At 44.3% G+C, this 20,771-nt stretch overlaps 2 protein-coding genes across 2 annotated transcripts; one reads left to right on the forward strand and one right to left on the reverse strand.

Moving 5' to 3' along the window:
• The first annotated feature begins 9,362 nt into the window (after positions 1 to 9,362).
• Positions 9,363 to 15,015, forward strand: tomm20b (translocase of outer mitochondrial membrane 20b). Its single transcript, XM_076289841.1, has 5 exons — positions 9,363 to 9,641; positions 10,448 to 10,494; positions 10,852 to 10,933; positions 12,087 to 12,229; positions 14,040 to 15,015. The coding sequence occupies exons 1-5, from the start codon at positions 9,521 to 9,523 to the stop codon at positions 14,082 to 14,084; spliced, it is 438 nt and encodes a 145-aa protein (XP_076145956.1). The 5' UTR covers positions 9,363 to 9,520; the 3' UTR covers positions 14,085 to 15,015.
• An 11-nt stretch (positions 15,016 to 15,026) lies between these two features.
• On the reverse strand, positions 15,027 to 20,655 carry rbm34 (RNA binding motif protein 34). The gene is made up of 11 exons (XM_076289840.1): positions 20,434 to 20,655; positions 20,135 to 20,294; positions 19,788 to 19,912; positions 19,276 to 19,492; positions 19,016 to 19,075; positions 18,646 to 18,689; positions 18,300 to 18,383; positions 17,665 to 17,722; positions 17,404 to 17,446; positions 16,792 to 16,910; positions 15,027 to 16,139 (listed from the first exon to the last, which is right to left on the reverse strand). The coding sequence occupies exons 1-11, from the start codon at positions 20,457 to 20,459 to the stop codon at positions 15,567 to 15,569; spliced, it is 1,509 nt and encodes a 502-aa protein (XP_076145955.1). The 5' UTR covers positions 20,460 to 20,655; the 3' UTR covers positions 15,027 to 15,566.
• Between the last annotated feature and the right edge of the window lie 116 nt (positions 20,656 to 20,771).

Raw genomic sequence — 20,771 nt, forward strand, 5'->3', positions numbered from 1 at the left:
AGGTGTGTGCGACTTGAGTCGGCAGTGTTCCTGGAGCAGCAGCTACCCCTACTGAAAGCAGAGTGATAGTGTGCTAGAACGCAGAGTGTGTATGTGTGTGTGTGTGTGTGTGTGTGTGTGTGTGTGTGTCTACAGTACTGTTCAGCCATGTCCTCATTTCCCTCCGTGCCAGGGGGGCATGCAGCTCTCTCTCTCTCTCTCTATTTCTCTCTCTCTCTCTTTCTTTTCTTCTCTCTTTATCTCTCTCATTCCTCTTTTCCTCATTTCCTCCCTCTCTTGTCTCCCAATCAACGTTTTTCACACTCCTCCGTTAAATCACCCTTTCCACCCTCGCAGGCACGTCCAAGACACTGTAAATCAGTCCATGGAAAGATGGAGAGAGAGCGACACAGAGAGGGAGGGAGGGAGAGAGAGAGGAGAAGAGAGAAGGATGAGGCAGGAAAGAAGATGGAGAGAACAGGAAATGGAGAAGTGTAGAGGGGGAGGCAAGATAGTCCAAGAGGAAGATGACAAACGACAGACAAACGACAAAAAAGAGAGAGATTTACAGCTATGATCAAGAGAATAAAATGAAGAAACCAGACACAGGCAGGCAGGCAGACAGACATACATACAGACATACAGACAGACAGGCAGACAGATAGACAGACAGACAGGTAGACATACAGACAGACAGATAGGCAGATGGATGGATGAATACTGATGTGATTTGATTTGATTTGATTTGATAGATAAATAGATAGATCGAGAGATAGATTGATAAATAGATAGATCGATAAATAGATAGATCGAGAGATAGATTGATAAATAGATAGATCGAGAGATAGATTGATAAATAGATAGATAGAGACTGAAATGCGTGCCATGGCGTGCCCCAGGGCTCTGTGCTTGGTCCTCTGCTGTTCACCATCTACATGTTACCCCTGGGTCATATTATCCATAAACATGGACTCAACTTCCACTGCTATGCCTATGACACTCAGCTTTATATCAGCACAAACCCCTCCTCCCATCTCCCACCCATACAACTTGTCAACTGTCTGCAGGAACTCAAATCATGGATGACCACAAACCTACTCAAACTCAACAGTAGTAAGACAGAGCTCATGGTGGTGGCCCCTGCACCACTGCTCAGGAAAATTGGAGACCTGGCCCTGGTTGTGGATGGCTGCTCCATTTCCCCATCTACTGAGGTGCGCAACCTGGGTGTTATTCTGGACTCCACTCTCTCCTTCCGGTCTCACATCAACAATGTCACCAAGTCTGCCTTCTACCACCTCAGAAGCATCTCACGGCTCCGGCCTTCACTCACACCTTCAGTAACTGAGACACTCATCCACGCCTTCATCACCTCCCGTTTGGACTACTGCAATGGTGTCCTGTCTGGACTGCCCACCAAGGCCCTTAGCAGACTCCAGTATGTCCAGAACTTAGCTGCCAGGGTTTTAACCCACACAAAGCCCTGGCAGCATATCACTCCCATTCTCCAACAGCTCCACTGGTTGCCAGTTAAGTCACGCATCGCCTACAAGATCCTCCTGCTCACCTACAAATCTCTCCATTGACTCTCACCACAATACCTCACAGATCTCCTCCACCCCTACACTCAGTCACGCTCCCTGCGGTCCTCTGACAAGGACCTGCTGGCCACCCCCCGCACCAGGTTGCGGACTTTTGGGGGCAGAGCTTTCTCTGCCAACGCTCCCACACTCTGGAACAGTCTACCACTCCATGTCCGCTCTGCCCCGTCCCTGCCCATGTTCAAAAAGCACCTCAAAACATTTCCTTTGACCCCTAACCCCCCCCCCCCCCCTCATTATTAAGCGACCTTGGGTACCATGAAAGGCGCTATATAAGTCCAAGTTATTATTATTATTATTATTATTGAAAGAACAAAAAAATATAGAGAGAGAGCATGCATGACAGCTCGCATGAGAGAAAAACAGACAGGGCAACAAAGAAACAGAGAGAGAAAGAGGGCTGTAAAAACAGAGAGAGAAAGAGGGCTGTAGAAACAGAGAGAGAAAAAGGACTGTAGAAACAGAGAGAGAAAGAGAGCTGTAGAAACAGAGAGAGAAAAAGGACTGTAGAAACAGAGAGAGAAAGAGAGCTGTAGAAACAGAGAGAGAAAGAGAGAGAAAGAGAGCTGTAGAAACAGAGAGAGAAAGAGAGAGAAAGAGAGCTGTGGTGGAGTAGCGGCGGTTGGGGAGGCCGTGCGTGACCTCTGTGTTGGCGAGGGCGCTGGTGTTGTTGTGAGCTCAGCAGCAGTCAGACGGCTGGGGGCTGTTGGGAGACGCGTCTGTCTGCCCACGGTGACAAAACCACCAGCTCCACCCATACGGCCCCTGGCACGGGCTCTGGCACTGGGGCACGGGCTCTGGCACTGGGGGTGGACCCGGAGCGTGAGCCAGGGCCCGGGGTTGGGGTTGGGTTGGGGAGGGCAACACCAGCCAGGTTCTGGAGCCCAGAGGCGGCACCATGGCTGCCAGGGACAGAGACAGAGAGCGATGTTCTACGCCCGCCAGGCCAGCAACATACAGGAGCCTGCAGAACTCTCTCAGCAGGGCAAAACAAACACACACACACACACACACAGAGTCTCTTTCTTGTTTGCAATCTCTTCCACTACCATTCAGTTTGCCTCTGGACTTTTCCCTCACACACACAGTCACACTCTCTCTACTCTCTTTTTAATGACTTTATCTCCACCTTTTTCCTCCATGGCCTACAGCCACCCTTATTTGGGAACCTTTTTATGTTGACTGGTGTAGCATTTTTTATCGTGGTATCTGGTGATAATCACCTGTACTTCAGCGTGTACCTTGCCAATCATCTCATGAATGCTTAAAGCAACACCAAAGACCTAGAAGACCTGAAGACCTGAAGGCATGGTGAAGGGTAGTTGACACCAGCGCAGGTATGGTCAGTGACCACCATCGCACGCATGACTGGGGTGCCAGTCACACGAGGACACAGCAGGGTGGTCCATTCCAAAAAACCCTGAGGTGGTTGAAGTTCCACACTGCACCATACCTAACTATGGGAGGCACTAAAGAGGTATGTTTTAAGTCTAGACTTAAACATAGGGAGGGTGTCTGCTAATCGAATTGAGGGAGGAAGATTATTCCAGAGGAGGGGTGCGCGGTAGCAGAAAGCTCTGCCTCCTACTGTAGTTTTTGAGATTAACAAATAAACAACTTACGTAAGATACAGGACACACTATGAGACACTGGGAACAGAGAAGTAGTTAACATTGCCACCACTTTCTCTGTCTTTCTGCCAACATCATTTTTCCATCCTTTGCACTTTGTCTCCTACACCCAGAGACCATGTCTCTCTCATCTTTGGCTATGTGTATTTCCTTTTCACCATTTTTCCTAAACCTCTCTCTCTCTTTCTCTCTGTCCCTCTCTCTCTATCCCTTCCTCTTTCCTCCTTGTCTGTTTCCCAACTGTTACTCACTCCTCCTCATCCTTGTAGACACCCAAAAGCAACAATAAAAAACACTTGCTCAGCCTCGTTAAAAAGAGGGGGCTTTTTTCTTTCATTATTTATCCCTCTTTCATTCCTCCACTGAGGCACCCGTACCAGCTTGCAGTGGTGGTGGGAGTGCGTTCCAAGTTCCACTACGTGTTTCATCTTGAAAACACATTGGATGACATAGCTTCCTTGGAAGTGGGCCTTTGGAGGGGGGGTGGGGGGGGGGGACGTTTTTGAGCGTCGCACAGAGTTCATGGAAAATACAGGGCTTCCAGTCTGCAAGGGGAAAAGGGTTCCAAGTCCAAGGCCCCTCCTGCTCTGGATGATCCTGGATGGCTCGCCAAAAAAAAAAAAAAAAAAAACATAGAGAGTGACCTCTTTTTTTTTCAACAAAACCTTTCCGAACGTCGGAATTTTTTCAGTTCCTGTCTGCTTGGCGAGCCTCTGTGGCGGATTGCTGGCGGCCAAAGCTCACAATAAAATAAAATAAATAATAAAAATAACTAAAGAAAAAACAGCTGTGGGACTGAGTAAAGAATGATTACATCCTGCCTATGCCAACACAGTGAGAAAACCAGAGAGAGAGAGAAAGAGAGACAGTGAGACTAAGATGGGTGAATAATCACAAGGAAAATTACTTCTCTCCTTACTAACCTGATTGCACCCAATAATGGCATCACTCTTCTCCACTGTTTACTCAGGGGCCTGTGCTTTGCCAGACATATGGAACCCTGTGAGAAGAGGAAAGAACAGAGGAAACATAAAAAGAGAAAGAGAGGGAGGCAAGATAAGGTGCCAAAAGAGCCACAGGACAAACTCAGACAGCAGTGTCTGTACTCTACACAGATGTTTTGAACTGTTTTCTGAATTTTATGAACTTTTACTTTGTTGCATAAATGTAATACTTGCAGTTGTCAACAATTCAATTATATACAGTTTAAAGACCATTGCATATATTTCTGATGGATGTCATCCTACGGTTGCTGAGTGACATTTTGAATGAGTTGACGTCATATTTAAATGTGCAGTGATCTCTTTTTTCCAGAGCTGTATATCTGTGTGTGTGTGGCAGAAAAGTACTCTGATTCAAGCTTCTTACATTTGAATACTTTCTTGATTCTTTACTCTTCTATGATGGTAATCTGAATATTATTGGAGTGTGGCAAAACAAGACATTTGAGGATGTCAACTTTGGTAAAAACGGATTGACATTTCCAAAATGTTCATACACTAGTATAGTATAGTATAAACAAATAATTGAATAATTGATTCATTTAGAGAAGAATAATGTTTGTTGCAGTACTACTGCTTCCACACAGCAAACAACAAAATCTTTCACCAAATCTACAAACGCGTTATGCTAATTCTCCAGGTTTGCATCGGTTTTCATGTCATAAAAACCCTTTTGCAAAACGTCATACACATAGATCAGTTTCTAAGACACCATGTTCAGACCTTAGTGAATGTGCCAACTGTGTTGCCATGGTATCCTTAGCAAATTGTAACCATGGCAATTCCACCCCCCCACACACACACATACACCCCCCACCCCCCGCCCTGCCTACTGTAGATGACAGAGCAGACGCCAGGTTAATTGCTTCTAGAAGCAGACACACTCGTCAAGCACGAGATGCCTGCACCAGGTTAGAGTGTTTAAAGAGGAAATTTAAAATGTGCCGAGTCAGCTAACAACACTCTGTGCTTCACATCAGCAGAGATCACATGTGTCCAACTGACTCAATTAATTTCCAACTCACTTTGAGGAAACACAGGCCAGACGTTTCTGGACCATTAACTTTTATGTGTTTGTTACCCCAAAAATATGTCTGTGTGAATCCAGTGACGTCGGTGTGAATCCTGTAGCGACTAGCATGAGTCAGCAATCTCCATTAATTCAAAGAGACTTATCCTCAGATGGCAGATGCATAAAGCTCAATGTTGTCTAAAAATCTCTGTCTTTACACTCTCTCATAGACCTGCATGCATTTCCCTACCATCCCCCTATACATACCTTTTTTATCTAGTTTGTTTGTTGGTCGACTATACCTCTATAACGATAACTATAACAATAACTATAACAATAAATATAACATATCAACACTGACATCCACTCACTCTACCGCTGACCACTGACAAAAGAAAACATTAGAAATATATACAGCATATCTATACTGGTTGGTTTAAACTTAAAGTTATCCATCATCTCCCTCTTTGACATGGCAGGTTCTAACAACAGGGCTGGCTAGCTTTTCTTATGTGTACAGTACACATACGGGGGCCCCCCGCGGAACCAGGCACATTACCACCCATCAGCCAGGCAGACGGACCTCCTGCTGAGCCCACCACCCCCGGGGAGGATTAGACGGGATCAGGTGGTAGTAAGGGACTCCATCCACGGCACCAGTGAACTCTCCCTGCACCTTTTAAGGTCTGCTGCTGAGAAAGAGCTGTAGCATATTACCCAGAATGCAATGCAACCAGCATAGGAGAGGATGAGTTGTTTCAGGCCCAAAAGTTATGCTTGAAATCTGAAGTTTAGTCTATGTAAAAAAAAAAAAACAGCACTGTCTCTACAAATAGAGGATGTGCAAGAGAAAGTTGTAAATGATTTGACAGCTGACAACATAAGTTTGGCTGTCCTGTCACTCAGTGGTCACCTATTTAATTCATACTGTTCTATTCAGGAAAAGACTTACATAGACATGAGGTGCTGCATAAGCAGTAATACATAAACGCATACTCACACCTATCCAGTTTCACATATGCCACACACACATACCGGTACACACTCGCACACACACACACACACGCACGCACACACACGCACACACACACACACACACACACACACACAGACACGCGCTTCTCCCAGTTTCTCCCTGGGGAACGATGCTTCCTCTGCGGTTAGAGTATGCTCCAGCCAGGAAGTGAATTTAATCTGGGAGTGTGTGAGTGTGTGTGTGTGTGTAGAGGGCGGGGGGGTCACAGTAGGGATTTTGTGAGGGGTTGTGGGGAGGGGGGGTATGGACGTGACGGAATGCTCATAACTCTATTTTTATCCTCAAATCCCCTGGGACTTCATCAGCAGAGATCCTCATACAAACCCCCAGCGCCTCCCCTGTCCGCCTGCAACCTGAGCCCTGCTGTGTGTTCCTATGACTCAGTGGCTCAGTCTATTTTCACAGCCATACCAACCCCCCCCCCCCCCCCCACCCACACACACACACACACAACCCCGTGCCCCATCCTGAAAAAAGACTAGCGCTTACTCTCTGCCCCAGACAAATCACCACTCCTGCTGGGCCTCTTTTTATTTTTATTAAGCTATTAGTAGGAATGCCAAACTGACCATATTGTAAGACAGGCAGACCAGTGCGGTGCAACAGACGTTCTGCTCCTCCTCTCTTCTACTTCTCCAACTCTCTCTCTCTCTCTGTGTGTGTGTGTGTCTGTGTCACCACTAACCCTTTTAGTGGGGCCCCCGTGATGATTCATTTGAGAGGGGAACTGGGAATGGCCCTTGAAAGATCCCCCTTCCCGGAAAAAGGGGGCCTCTTCGAGTTGCTCTCTACCTCTGCCATGGAAACAGGGGATGTGGATGTTATTATGTGCGCGGAGGGGGAGGAGTGAGGGAGGGACAGATGTGGTCGGCCGAGGCCTGCCTGTCAGCCACTGGATCCAGCTGGACGTCAGCTGTGGGCGGATAAGCTACAGTAAGAGAATCAGACCGTAGAGAGTCAGACTGTAGTGTATTACACACACACACACACACACACACAGGAATGAGTGTGCGTATGAGTGAGACTGTTTGGGTGTGACATTAGTTATCTAGTAAGATGTGCATGGTCAAAAAAGTACAGTACATTAAATTGCACATGTAGAAATGATGTGTGTGTGCGTGTGTGTGTGTGTTCAAAGTGTAATTTTTTGCAGTGCGAGTGTGTCTTTATGTGCCAGTGTGGTTGTAGGTTTCAACGCAGACATTTCAGATAAAGAGCCCACCTGTTAATGACACGGTAACTATGGCAACCACTTCTGATGTGGTGCGCTGTGTCGAATTGCCAGGGAACACCTAGGTGTCCGTTCAGAGGAACCACACCACAAGTCAGAAGGCCACCCGACTCCCACACATACACACACTCAATGACTAAGACAGTGCACCAAGCCAATGTTGTGTGTATTTGTGTGTGTGTGTGTGTGTGAGTGTGCACGTGTATGTGAGAACAAGAAAGTGTGAGCACTTTACTTGCATGAGTTAGCACATGTATGTGCAAGGTTGCACAAGCATGTGTGTGTGTGTGTGTGTGTGTGTGTTTGTTCTTGCCCTGTGTGTATCTGCTCGTCAGGCAGCAATCTGTGTTAAGTCTTTGAGCCTGTCCTCACCTCGTTGCCAAGGTGGGCTATTTTAAGTCAGTCTGGGACCTTGCTGTTGATGGAGGCTGCCCATCTGTTCAGAGGGAAGAGCTGGAAGAGGCAACCTCTCTTACCTCTGGCTCTGCGGTGACAGCGAACATCTATTCAGGGTCCTGCCCCCCCCCCCCCCATCTCCATATTCATGGGTTTCATCAGGTCCCTTTCCACAGGTGTATAAAATCAAGCACCTTAATTATCAATGCAGACTGCATGGTGATTGATTAATACACCTGTGGAAAGGGACCTGATGAAACCCATGAATAACAACACCCCACACACTTTTCCTGTGCAAACTGGGGAGAGTGCACATCCAACATAATCTCTTCTCGAAGATGACATCATTCATTTTCAACTTCTGAGAACATTTTCTCATTCATTAGAAAACGATCTAAATACTATAAATAAGTAGTACATCCCCTGGTCCACCCAGTCTCATGCACAGGACTGTACATCGCCGTCCGAGTGTTAACGGAAGATAATATGAAGTTACGAAGTGAAGGAAGCTCAACTGCACAGCATTTAGGCCTACCAAACTCCTTACTATGTGGCATCAATATTACTTTACACACGTTACTCAAAGGTAGAAAAACGAGACTGTGTTGCTGTAAGTGAAATGCTTTCCCTTTCAGGGGAAGTCATGCATGTCATTTAGAGACACCCACTCTTTCATTTGACCTTGTGCGCTGTAGTCCGCATGCTCAGAGAGAGAGAGAGAGAGATAGCAGTTAATAGTCTCGCCTCTTCTTTTGTTGTTGGGGAGAGTATGTAGACTTTTACCAAATGGCCAAACATTTCACTCAAGCTGGAAGCTGCTAAGGAGAGAACTTACAGTGAAGCGTTGCTGCCATCTAGTAAGCATTGTAAAATGGCATACAATAATCACTATCATGCAGCTATAGCAAAATTAGAAAGTAAGAATGACAGAAAGAATGAAAGAAAGTGAATGAAAGAAATACACAAATATAAAGAATGAAAGAAGAGGGGGTGTAAAAAGAAAGGAGAGATTGGTGAACAACATTGGGTTGGCGTGATTTTGTGTCCCACCTGTGCAGTCAGACACCTCAATAACCAGTGGATTACTACTGCCATCTCGTGGTCAATATATTTTACTACCGCATTCATGGAAAACGCGGAGAACGGTGCCTTCCTTTATTTTATTGCGTTGTTGTAAAGTCGTCAACAAAATTAACACATTATTAACCTAATTTTATTTCCACATATCCACCCGAATAGACACAGTAATAGGGCCTAGGCTATTACAGTTGCATTACTGATTTTTGTCAAACTGCACTGGAATTGTTTCATGCAAAATCTGAATGTTGTCCGTATTTATGCAAGCGTACATTTGACCCATCATAAAGATACTAAAGCTTGAAAGTGTGGCTGACTGACCGAACGAAAGTAACCCTGTAATTTACGTCAGGCATTCGCCAAGGCCAGCTCATCTGTCACCTCAAGGACAACGTTAAGGGAATGGGGTCTTTTTCGACCGTGGAGGAGAACTCAGATTGTCTGTCGGTCATGTAACGTTATTGTTACGGTATTTAAAACAAACCTTTTACCTCTTATTTCTGCCTTGGTAGCCTGCGTTACCAAGAGGCAACCGCCGGCTTTGGCTACAGCTACAATGAATAGCAGAACAAGTACAATCGCCGCCGGCGTGTGCGGTGCGCTATTCCTGGGTTACTGTATCTACTTCGACAGGAAAAGAAGGAGTGACCCCAACTTCAAGCAAAAGCTTCGGGAACGTGAGTGTTAACCTGTCCAGCAAAACCCGACGGAGGTGTCTACCTCACAGTACCCATGCACGGCCGATCTCGTTAACTTTCAGTTACAGGAGGTAACGTGTTAATGGGCATTCGTGTAAATGTCCGGGTGTGATCGAGGCATTTTGCTATCAGCTAGCTGCTTAGCTAACATCACCTCATATGTGCAGGAATGGCTTACAGAGACGCTGTGCTTCCAGCTAGTTGCTAGGTTTAGCTTAATCAGAGTTAGCCAGGTGAAATGTGCTATCTCGCTGTGTTGTTGCTGAAATGTTATTAACTGAGCTGCTAACTGTGGTTTGTCCACCAGTGGTATCCGGATGGCTTAACCTCCATTCTCACACATGGATATTGGTTTGTCATCCAAGACAGCATGCTGGTAGACAACTTAAGGAATTTGTCAAACTTGGGCTTAGTCAACCCTGGGAGATTTGGTTAATCAGATGCTTACTGAATAGTGAATAGAAATGTCTTTGACGTCACTTGCTAGTTGCCTAGCCAATTAAAGTCAACTGAACTTCAAGCCACTTCAAATCAAGTCAGTTAAATCAGATATAAAACCAACCAAGCCCAAATGTAAACCTCTTCCTCGGCTACTGTAAATAGTCAAGGCCAAGTCGATGACTATCCATCCCATCTCTGATCCATACCCACAGTGAACACTCCACACTCCAAAGTAGTAAGACAGAGAGTGTAGAGCAGGCATGGTCGATATTGAACATTTGCTAGGATTCACTGATCCTTCGTTTGGGCTTTAGCTCATAATGTCTTGTTGTATTCTGTCCCAGGAAGGAGAAAACAGAAGGCACAACAGGACCAATCTGGCCTATCCAGGGTAAGGGGCCACCTAAAACAGTGAACACACTACCTGATGGATTGTTGACTTTGCATGAAAAACGTTTATTATTAGGCTGTATTTGAAGAATAAGGCAATGCATAGAAGTTGTTTTTATTGATCATTGGCATAGTCCTTGTATTGTTTATGGGAAGTCAGTTGTCATGTGTTGATTGTTTGTGCGGTCATCCGTTAATGTCTAGTCCTGTCCGAAATGTGTGAAGCATTCAACATTGTATTTAATTGTCAACATTGTCAACATTTCTTGTCTTCGACATCTTCTTGGTGAGAAGCACTGTAATCTGGGGGCTAAAATCGGTGGTAGCATCAAATTTACACGTACGTGTGTGTGTTTAGTTGCCGGACCTGAAGGATGCTGAGGCTGTTCAGAAGTTCTTCCTGGAGGAGATCCAGTTGGGAGAGGAGCTGCTGGCCCAAGGTAAGATGCTTCCTCTTAATCTCCTCCTCCTCTTCCTCCTTTTCCTCATGCTCTCCCTCTCACACTTCACTCTTCAGCATCCACCTGTGACCACAGCCCAGAGGAGTATTTCACAATAATGGGGGCAGCCGTGGCCTACTGGTTAGCGCTTCGGACTTGTAACCGGAGGGTTGCTGGTTCGAACCCCGACCAGTAGGCACGGCTGAAGTGCCCTTGAGCAAGGCACCTAACCCCTCACTGCTCCCCGAGCGCCGCTGTTGTTGCAGGCAGCTCACTGCGCCGGGATTAGTGTGTGCTTCACCTCACTTTGTGCTGAGTGTATTTCACTAATTCACGGATTGGGATAAATGCAGAGACCAAATTTCCCTCACGGGATCAAAAGAGTACTTATATATAAGGCAGAATTAAGAAATCCAAGATAAGTGATAAAGGGAGACTTGACATAGCATTGTCTGTCTGGTCATCCTAGCTCAACACGTTTCATTAACACCAATCCAGGATGAGTATACTACTTTACCACTTACTCTGAGTTAACTTCTGCAGATTTGTCACTAAACCATATACTTGGCATACCCTCCAAGCTAGGTGCACAGAATAAATCCCCACGGTAACTTATGTGCCATCTCTTTGGTGAAACCAAGTCAAGGCTAAATTCAGCCAGGATATCCAACAAATCCCAGCTTAATCCCTCATCTAGGTTTTGTGAAATACCCCTCAGTTGTCACACCTTGTTTGTTTGTTTTCCAAATTGAACATGATTGAGAAGCAGACTCTGCATCTCTGGTGAGATCAACTTATTCCCTCACAAATACTATATAATGGAGAGCCTCATTCTAATTCTGTGGTTAGAAGTGTGGACTTGATTGAATTAATTTGGCAATTGGCATTAAACACAATTAAACACAAACTGAAATACCTTGCCAGACCCTGTAACATGAATGTTGACATGTGTTGGATGATCTCTATACTCCCTCAGCCCCTGTAGGCCCATGTGACAGTGGGGAAGGAAGATTGTTTGCATTGTATGCACATGTACTTAGGCAATGCTTGTTATTTATTATGTTACGGTATGTTGTTTTATGATGGCTTGGTTGTTGACTGCATGTGATGTGACCACACACACACACACGACTCCCCTGCTCCCCCTCCCCAGGTGACTATGAGAAGGGTGTGGATCACCTGACCAACGCCATCGCCGTGTGCGGTCAGCCTCAGCAGCTGTTGCAGGTGCTCCAGCAGACGCTTCCGCCGCCAGTGTTCCAGATGCTGCTCACCAAGCTGCCCACCATCAGCCAGGTGAGGACACGCACACGCACACGCACACACGCACACGCACACGCACACGCACACGCACACACACACACACACACACACACACACACACCACACCACAAGTTACCACAGATTAGCTTTTTCTCTCTCTCTCTCTCTTGCTCACGTACACACAAACACCACAGGTAAGCTCACACTTTGCGCACACACTCACACGTCACCGAGGGTGAAATCACACACGCGCGCGCGCACTCGTTACATGCATACAAACAACCTGCCATTCACCAGAGGGGTATTTCACAAAGGCAGAATTAAGACATCCAAGATAAGTGATAAAGCGAGGTTTGACATAGCGTTGTCTGGTCATCCTAGCTCAACTCGTTTCACTAAGGCCAATCCAGGATGAGTAGGAGCGACTATGTCAAGCCAGGTGTAAGTAATTCAGGATGTGTGCGCAAGACGCAGAAAATAGCGTCATTCACACAAAGTGAACAACCGCTTTTGATATAGACTCACAATAAAGTAAAGTTGTCCTTTTTGGAATGGGCAATCATGGCTATTTCGGTAAAACAGCAGGAGTAGGCGTGGTAGACCGACTGAATGCAAATTTACGTATGCACCCACGTTTGAGTGCTTCCTTGTCTCGGCACGCAACGTCATTAAGAAAGCCACTTGCCACTGCAAAGATGCACATAGTATGATATACCTTAATATTATAGTTGAAAATACCTTCGAAAACTTGCCCCTCCACTTCTAATCAACTACAGTAGGCTATTCATCAAACGTCAACAATAAAATAAGCAAAAAGTGAGTACCTAGGCTAACCTAGGTTAATAATCATAAAGCTATCACAATTAATATAATAACCATATGGTAGTAGGCAGACAATCTGTTTTGTTTTGCGAGCAAATACATTTAGCAAATAGTTTATTAATGGAATAAAGCTCCTTAAAAATTAGCACGAAGGTCTGATGTGAATGACAGCTAGCTGAACTAATAAGACCACATAATTACCATTAGAATTAACTTAGCTTGGCTGTTAGCCTGGTCGGGACCAGGCTAGGTGCAGAGAATACATCCCCATGGTAACTTATGCGCCATCTCTTTTGTGAAACCAAGTCTAGGCTAAATTCATCCAGGATAACCTAAAAATCCCAGCTTAATCCCTTATCTAGGTTTTGTGAAATCCCCCTCAGGAAACTCCCGTTAGTCCCCTAGCCCTAAACGACTTGAGCACATGACATGAGCACACCCAACCCCAAGGATCCAAGCATGAAACAGAGAGACCTGCTGACCGCCCCTAAAACAATAAGGACTACAATTACCAGGGATGACCTGACAACCCCCTCCAGTTACCAGTAAATAACTCAACTAATTGACTAGGGAACACCCAAAACAACACCCTATTGATGTGGAAAGCCCACCACTCCCACCCTTGATAACCACCCCCACACCCACCATTAGACTCTTTTCTGACTACCTTTTTATTAGGTCCACTGGCACGGATGACTGAGATTTGATGATTGAAAATGAGATATGATTGAGAGTTTGGCACTAAGCACTTAATGATAATCCTTGGTATTTGTGTATTTACTTGTAAGGGGATTTAACTATTTCTGAAAGCGGAGAACAGAGGCTGTCATTACCAGATCATCTTTTGTTCCTATTGCATTTCAAAGTGTCTTAATGGCTTTGAATATAAATATCTTTCGCATTTTGTAGATATTTTAAGATATTTATCCCTTATCCTTGTAACCTGTTAGCATCTTTATTATCTTGTCGTCACTGATAATGACTCTAATGATCTAATTGTTCATGTTCTCCTTTCTCGTAGCGTATCGTCAACGCCCAGACCTCTCCTGATGACGACGTGGAGTGAGAGCCCAGAGGCGTCTGATTTACTACCGTTAGTTTTTATTCCCCCAGCCCGCCCGCCCGCCCCATAATCTCATTCACCGGCTCCAGAGATCCTCACAGTTGTCAATCCCGTCCAGAACAGAACGTGGCCTCATCCTCGCCTCCCAAAAGTGTAAAAATGACGGCCCGTGGAAGCATAACTCAAATCCAAGGGGATAGGGATGGTCATGTAATGATTTGCACTGCGCTCCATCTTAAGCTCATGAACTCCTGACATGTACGTTTTCATATGGATGTCCATCCATGGATATGTCTGTCTATTGCTAAACATTTAGGAACAAGCTTTGACACAAACTCCCACGTGTCTGTCCCGTGATTGTTACTGTTACAGCTCGTTTTGAGTTGTACGTTGTTACAGGTGCTGCCCCATCAATAAGAAGTTTGGCATCGTGTCTATATCAGGGTCTGTTAACTGTTGTGCCGAGTCATCATTTACAAAAAACAAGAAAACAAGACAGAACTAGTAAAAATGAAGTAAATTCTGTTATTCTTCAGTCCAGTAACATGAAACATGCAGCATCGAAGAGTGCAAGACTTTCTGCCAGAAGCGTGAGGTTTGGGACTGACCCATTGGTTGCCTGGTCAACTCGATTTTTTTTACCACAACAGTTGTTTACATCCTTTTTGTTATATCACTCCGTGACGACTAATAATAAGTACTGGTCATTGCGGTGACAAATAGGAACACATCTGTGAAAGCAACACAAAAGACTCCACACTGGTCCCTTGACCAGCTGTCTGTACTTAAGTTATTGTTTGAAAACAGCGAGGCAATTTCGTTAGTTTTCTTCTCTGTGGCATGAAGGACTCCTTACTGTTGATGGGTCATGTTAAGGAACGTTGCCCTGTTTTTATTTTTACCAAAAAAATAATAAAGAAGGATTGAGCTGCAACCACTGCTGTATGGTTTGATTTTGTGATTTTTTTTTTTTTAAAACAGTTACTGTTGAATGATCGTCTCAGAACAGACAATGTGATTAAGTTTTACAGTGATCACAGAATGTCCTCATTTTAACAGTCAAAGACAACGGCAGTGATTAATCAGTGGCAAATGGGAATAATATCTTAATGGGAGTATTCCAAGTACGTGGTTTATTGACAAACCTGGGTAAATTAACTCAAGAGTAAGTGGTAAACCTACAACAAGAGCTGTATGGCTTCATTCTAACAAAACAATGCTGTGTTCGTTCTTGTTGTAGGAGGTTTACCACTTACTCTGGGTTAATTTACCCAGGTTTGTCAATAAACCACGTACTTGGAATACCCCCCTGATGTTCCTGTTACAAAAAACAAAACAAATGTGACCACAGAATGTTCTCATTTTAAAGTTCATTCATCTCATTTAAAAGACGACGCCATTGATAAACCAATGAGCAATGGGAGTAATATCTTATTCTTGTTCCTGTCAAAACGTCGACGAAAACAAATGTGACTGACCACCTCCTCATAAGTGGATCTTGTCCTTCTTCCGGGGTTTAGATTTCTTTTTCTGTCCTTTGTGCTTCTTGGCCCCGGGGTCGGCCATTTCTCCTTTGAAAGTTGAGGGGGACGTCTTCTTCCCCGGATTTCTCTGGAAGGGCTTCTGGCTGCCTCTGCCTCTACCGATACCACCACCACCACCGCCGCCTCTACCGACACCACCACCTCTACCTAAACCGCCTCTACCGGCACCACCACCACCACCTCTACCTAAACCACCTCTACCTAAACCACCACCACCTCTACCGAAACCACCTCTACCGGCACTACCACCACCTCTACCGAAACCGCCTCTACCCATACCACCACCACCGCCTCCTCCTCCTCCTCCTCTACCGACACCACCACCAGGTTTGCCTGGAGGTCCTTCTTTCTGTCCTGTCTTCATGGGTCCCGTCCTCCTCTGGCCTCGGCCCTTTCCATCTTCGGAGGCCACCGCTTTCGCATCTTTGTCTTTGACCGAACGCTTCACGCGGATCTTGCGCTCGCACAGCGTGGAGCCGTCCAGCTTCAGGGCGAGCTGCACCGAGTCAGGACTCTGGACAAACACAACAGAACAACAGACTGTTTTAAGGAGGACCACACACCTGAAGATGTGATTTCTTTCTTGCAGAAGCTGATGTAAAAGTCCTGTAATCTACAAACCATTATAAGAGGCTGTACCATTACAATTTAGAATGTAAAATAGGGCTGAGACAATCGATTAGTTGTCAACAATTAAATGAATTGCCAATAGGTAACTATATAGGTAATCAGTTAGGTCCTTTTTTAAAGGAAAGTGCCTCATAATACACTAATTGCAGCTTGTTAAACTTAAATATGTTCTGCTTTATTTACTCCTATAACATTAAACTAAATATGCTTGGTGTGTAGACAAAACAAGGCATTTGAGCTCAAGTCTTGAGCAGTGAACAACATTTTTTTTCACCATGTTATGAAATTTCATTGATTCAACAACTAATCAATTAATTGAGAAAATTATCAACAGATTAATCAACTATGAAAATAGTAGTTGCAGCCCTAATGTGAGATACTCAGTGCTTAATTAAGGCACTGTGCTGTAATTCAGTCTTGGCCGTTCATTTGAGAACAGATAATGTTATTGCTTTAAAACATTTCTAAAGGGCACAGATGCCTAAACTGCTTTAATAGGGTCTGAACACTGCTCCCCAAACGTGGCATCCTCTCACCTCGAACAGCACGTAGCCGAATCCTTTCCCCATGCCGGTGTCTCTGTCCCTGATCAGCCGTACGGCCTCCACCGAGCCACAGTCCTCAAAGTGCTGCCTCAGGGCCAGCTCCGCGATGTCTGGACAGCGGCACAGCAGAGACAGAGGAGATCAACAGGAGTTATTATAAAGGAAGCAGGAAGTGAAGTCACTGGTATTTTTGCCAAACTCCTTTTACCCAACGTGACACAGTAACTGAACTGTAGGATGACAAGTCCACTCCAGTTCACAGGGAAAACAAACAACAACAAAAAAAAAGTTTATAGTTTACTCAACGTACTGCTGGGGCAAGCACTGCCAGTGAATAACAGTACTTATATAACTGGGTTGAGCAGAACGTTGTCATTTTAAACATGTCAACTGATTGTGCCATGATGACTAGATCTGTAATAACTGGACAATGTATTGACAAAATAAAAAATGCAAAACAAAAGTTAAAACTCCCCAGGTCGATATACCTTATCTAATGTGTAGCACAACATGTTACTTTCAAACCAAATATTACTGTCTACCGCAATAGAATGGAAAAACAGCTACAGCCTTGGGAAAAAAACATAGCGAAGGATAGCTTACCGTATGGTAAATTGCCAACAAATATGGATCGCTTGTGATCATGCTGAAAGGAGAATTAAGAGAACTAATTTCAATAGATGTAATACAAACAATTAGAACATGGTAACCTTCAAGGGGACACATGCCCTTGCACAGAAAGGTGCATCCTAGAGCCATGTGATGGAAAAGGTTCTAAAGAGATCATTAAGAAGCGTCAAAGTAGAACACTTTCTCAACCGTCTCTGGAGGCGTGCTTCTCTGTCTGTACCAAAGCACACTTACTTGTTTGGAGACGGTGTCCACTCGGATATGAAAATCCTTCGAAATCTCCAAGCCATTCCTGCAGAAGTTCAATCATACCATGATGCATGGCCCCATCACACTGAGGTGGCAATATAATATGTTATGCCCTATGTAACTTACAGAATACTTATGTTATGGTTATGGTACTATGGTATTGTAAATTAACAATATAATAGTTAAAAATTAACAGGGAACAGTTTTAAAATGTTGGTAAGACTACATAAAGGTGCTCTAAGCGATGTTGGATAGCGTCACTTCTGTTGACGTTCAAACAAAACAGAGCTAGCTCACTACTCCTTTCCCTTCCCTCACGTGCAATTGAAACTCTCCTAAACGTGCATCTCGTCGGTGATTGGCTTTAACAGTTTGTTATGTTTTTATGGTCCAGGCTGGACCAAGTTGTTTTTGCAGCTAGCGGATGGTGAGGTGATGTTTGCAGTGTGTGACAAAACCACGTAACAACGCTTAGAGCACCGTTAAGGACAATAGCAATAATAAATAATAATGTCAATGCAATCAATAGCCTAATGAAAATAAACAAATACTATAATATACAAACTATATACTTATGTATTAGAGAGACTATGTGCATAGGATGTACATTGCAGTGGTACCTAGTAAGGGCGTTATCTGCTGCCTCCTTCTCTTTGAAAACTATGTATGCGTTGATGCTTTGCTTTTTAGGATGAACTTTACGACTGAGGGGAGAAAACAGAGAAACCAACAAGGAAGATTCAGTTAAATTTTAAATCAACAGCAGAATCAAATACAGCCAAATTATAAGACAAAAAAAAGTCCAAAACAGTCCAGTGAAAAGCAATATCAGCCAAAGCACACATCAATTACCATTAACACAATAACAAACACAGCAATGACAGTGATAACAGACAACAGTCTGAGGACAGCTTTAGTTCTGCTACTTTTAGCTAGAAAACCAGCGACCAAACAATTATCACTTACTGAATGGCGGCTACTTTGCGAGACATGGATGGATCTTCTCTAGCCTGCAAAACAGAATGACCATTATTTTCCACAGACATGTACCGGTACATATATTCATTTAGCAGACACTGTTATCCAAAGTGACTTACATATGTCAACTTCATTACAAGGGATTACATTGTCCCCAGAACAACTTGGGGTTAAGTACCTTGTACCTTGTTAAGTACCTTCAAGGGCACAACTGTGGAAGCCAGGAATTGAACCCACAACTCTTCAGGCTACTGCACATCAGCCCAGCTCCTTAACCACTACGCTACTACCGCCCCAGTGCACCATGTTGGTGTTATGGTGCACAATGTTACAGGTAGACGATATGCCAAGTACATACCACTGAACGAAACCGTATCGATTCGATGGGTCCATGTTCCTTAAAAATGGCCCGAAGTGCCTAAGAAAAAAAAAGAGAGACATGTAATTTCAGAGGTCAAGTTCTTCAGATGTTCTTACAATCTGTACCTCAAGCTGTGTGTGTGTGTGTGGGTCTCTGTGTGTGTTTTCCTCACTAAAATCACATACAGTATTTTATCACGTTATGATCTAAACTACATGTCCTGTTGCTTGCACGTCCATAACACTGATTTGCTCTACCTCTCTGGTGCAACTGACGGGGAGATTGCCCACGAACACGGTCCTGCTCAACTTCACTCTCTCGGCGGCGTAGTCCTTAAAGGTCTTCAGTCTCTTAGCAGGCTTCCCATCATTCCCTGCTGCGTCTTCATCCTCAGCCTTTGGGGCTTTCCGCTTGGGTGCCTTCGGGGTCTTCGCCACGGTGTCCTCATTGTCTGCATTTTGTAAAGAACTTTCTCTGTGGATCCAAAAGAACCAGGGCAAGACCAGAATAGACTGAGATTAGGGATCGCCACACAACAGAATGTTAACATAATTTCTGAGTGAGTATAGGGTTGTTGTAAGGCAATGAAGGTTCTAAATGTCATCATTTTCCATTTCTTATTTTTTGAGACTCACTATGGGACAATGCAAGAAAGGACACATTGTGTCATATTCTGACTTTTCCGAGACATGTAGTTGTGCATAATACTACTGCGGTGGGAGCTTTTGCACACATTTGGTTATGTTGTAATATCTGTAAAATCACTCACCTGTTCTCAAGCTTTAATTCTGCTGCTGATTTGGGCTTTTTACTTTTCTTTGGTTGTACCTTTCCAGGGACTGCTGCAGGGCCTGCGGCAGCATCTTCATCTTTTACAGGCTTCGGTTCAGGCAGCTATCAAGCAGATAGATTTGAAAGAATTGAAAGATACAGTAACCTGGTCAAAACAACACTGGTAATAACACATTATTAGTGGACATTATAGTTTGATTATGAATAATATGTGTGCTGCCAGTGTTAGTTGAACTTTTCAAGCCAATGCTATGTGTTTTGAGAACCAAAAGGTTATCTTGTAGCAGGTGAAGAATTTCAAGTTTAACAGAAGAGGACACTTACCTTTGGCGCTGGGACGAACTTCACAGTGTTGGTTGTCGAACTGGATGAGAATAGTGCAGACAGTGATCCCGAGCCAGCCGAAGATTTGTTGGGAAACAAGCAGCCGGACACTTGCCCCACAGCATAACTGGCAGCCTCGTCGCCAGCCTCATTTGCATTACTGTGAAAACAGGCACACTGCTCAATGAAGCTAAGCTGGCATCCAGACATACAGCAATTATCGTTACGCATTTGGTTAAACAACTGGTAAGTTAGAGTATGCGGTAGCGGTAGCTCAGTTTAGATAACTTCAACGTTACCTCTTTCCTGTTAATTTATTTTTCATGGTTTTCCACTGGTGATTTCAAGACCGTTTTACCACGGCCAAAGTTAACTTATCCTTCTATCCAATTGCTTTTCCATATAATCGTATTTAAAATAACTATTCAAGGAAGATCAAACACAGAGTAGTAAATCGATAAATATCCACTACGGTCAGAAATCAAACACACGTTGTTCAAGAGGTCCAACGTGAATATTGGTCGGAGGGTACTAAAAACAATGAAGAAAAGTTCCTAAACAGAAAACTGTGGTGATGCATCGAAGATAGAAGATCGTTCTAGTCAATAGATTATTTTATTATATACAAACAAAATAA

Source organism: Alosa pseudoharengus, unplaced genomic scaffold (genome assembly GCF_046254945.1).
Source record: "Alosa pseudoharengus isolate Yale_2024_CS ecotype anadromous, Long Island Sound unplaced genomic scaffold, YU_APseudo_1.1 YU_APseudo_1.1_scf_1, whole genome shotgun sequence".
Taxonomy (NCBI): Eukaryota; Metazoa; Chordata; class Actinopteri; order Clupeiformes; family Clupeidae; genus Alosa; species Alosa pseudoharengus.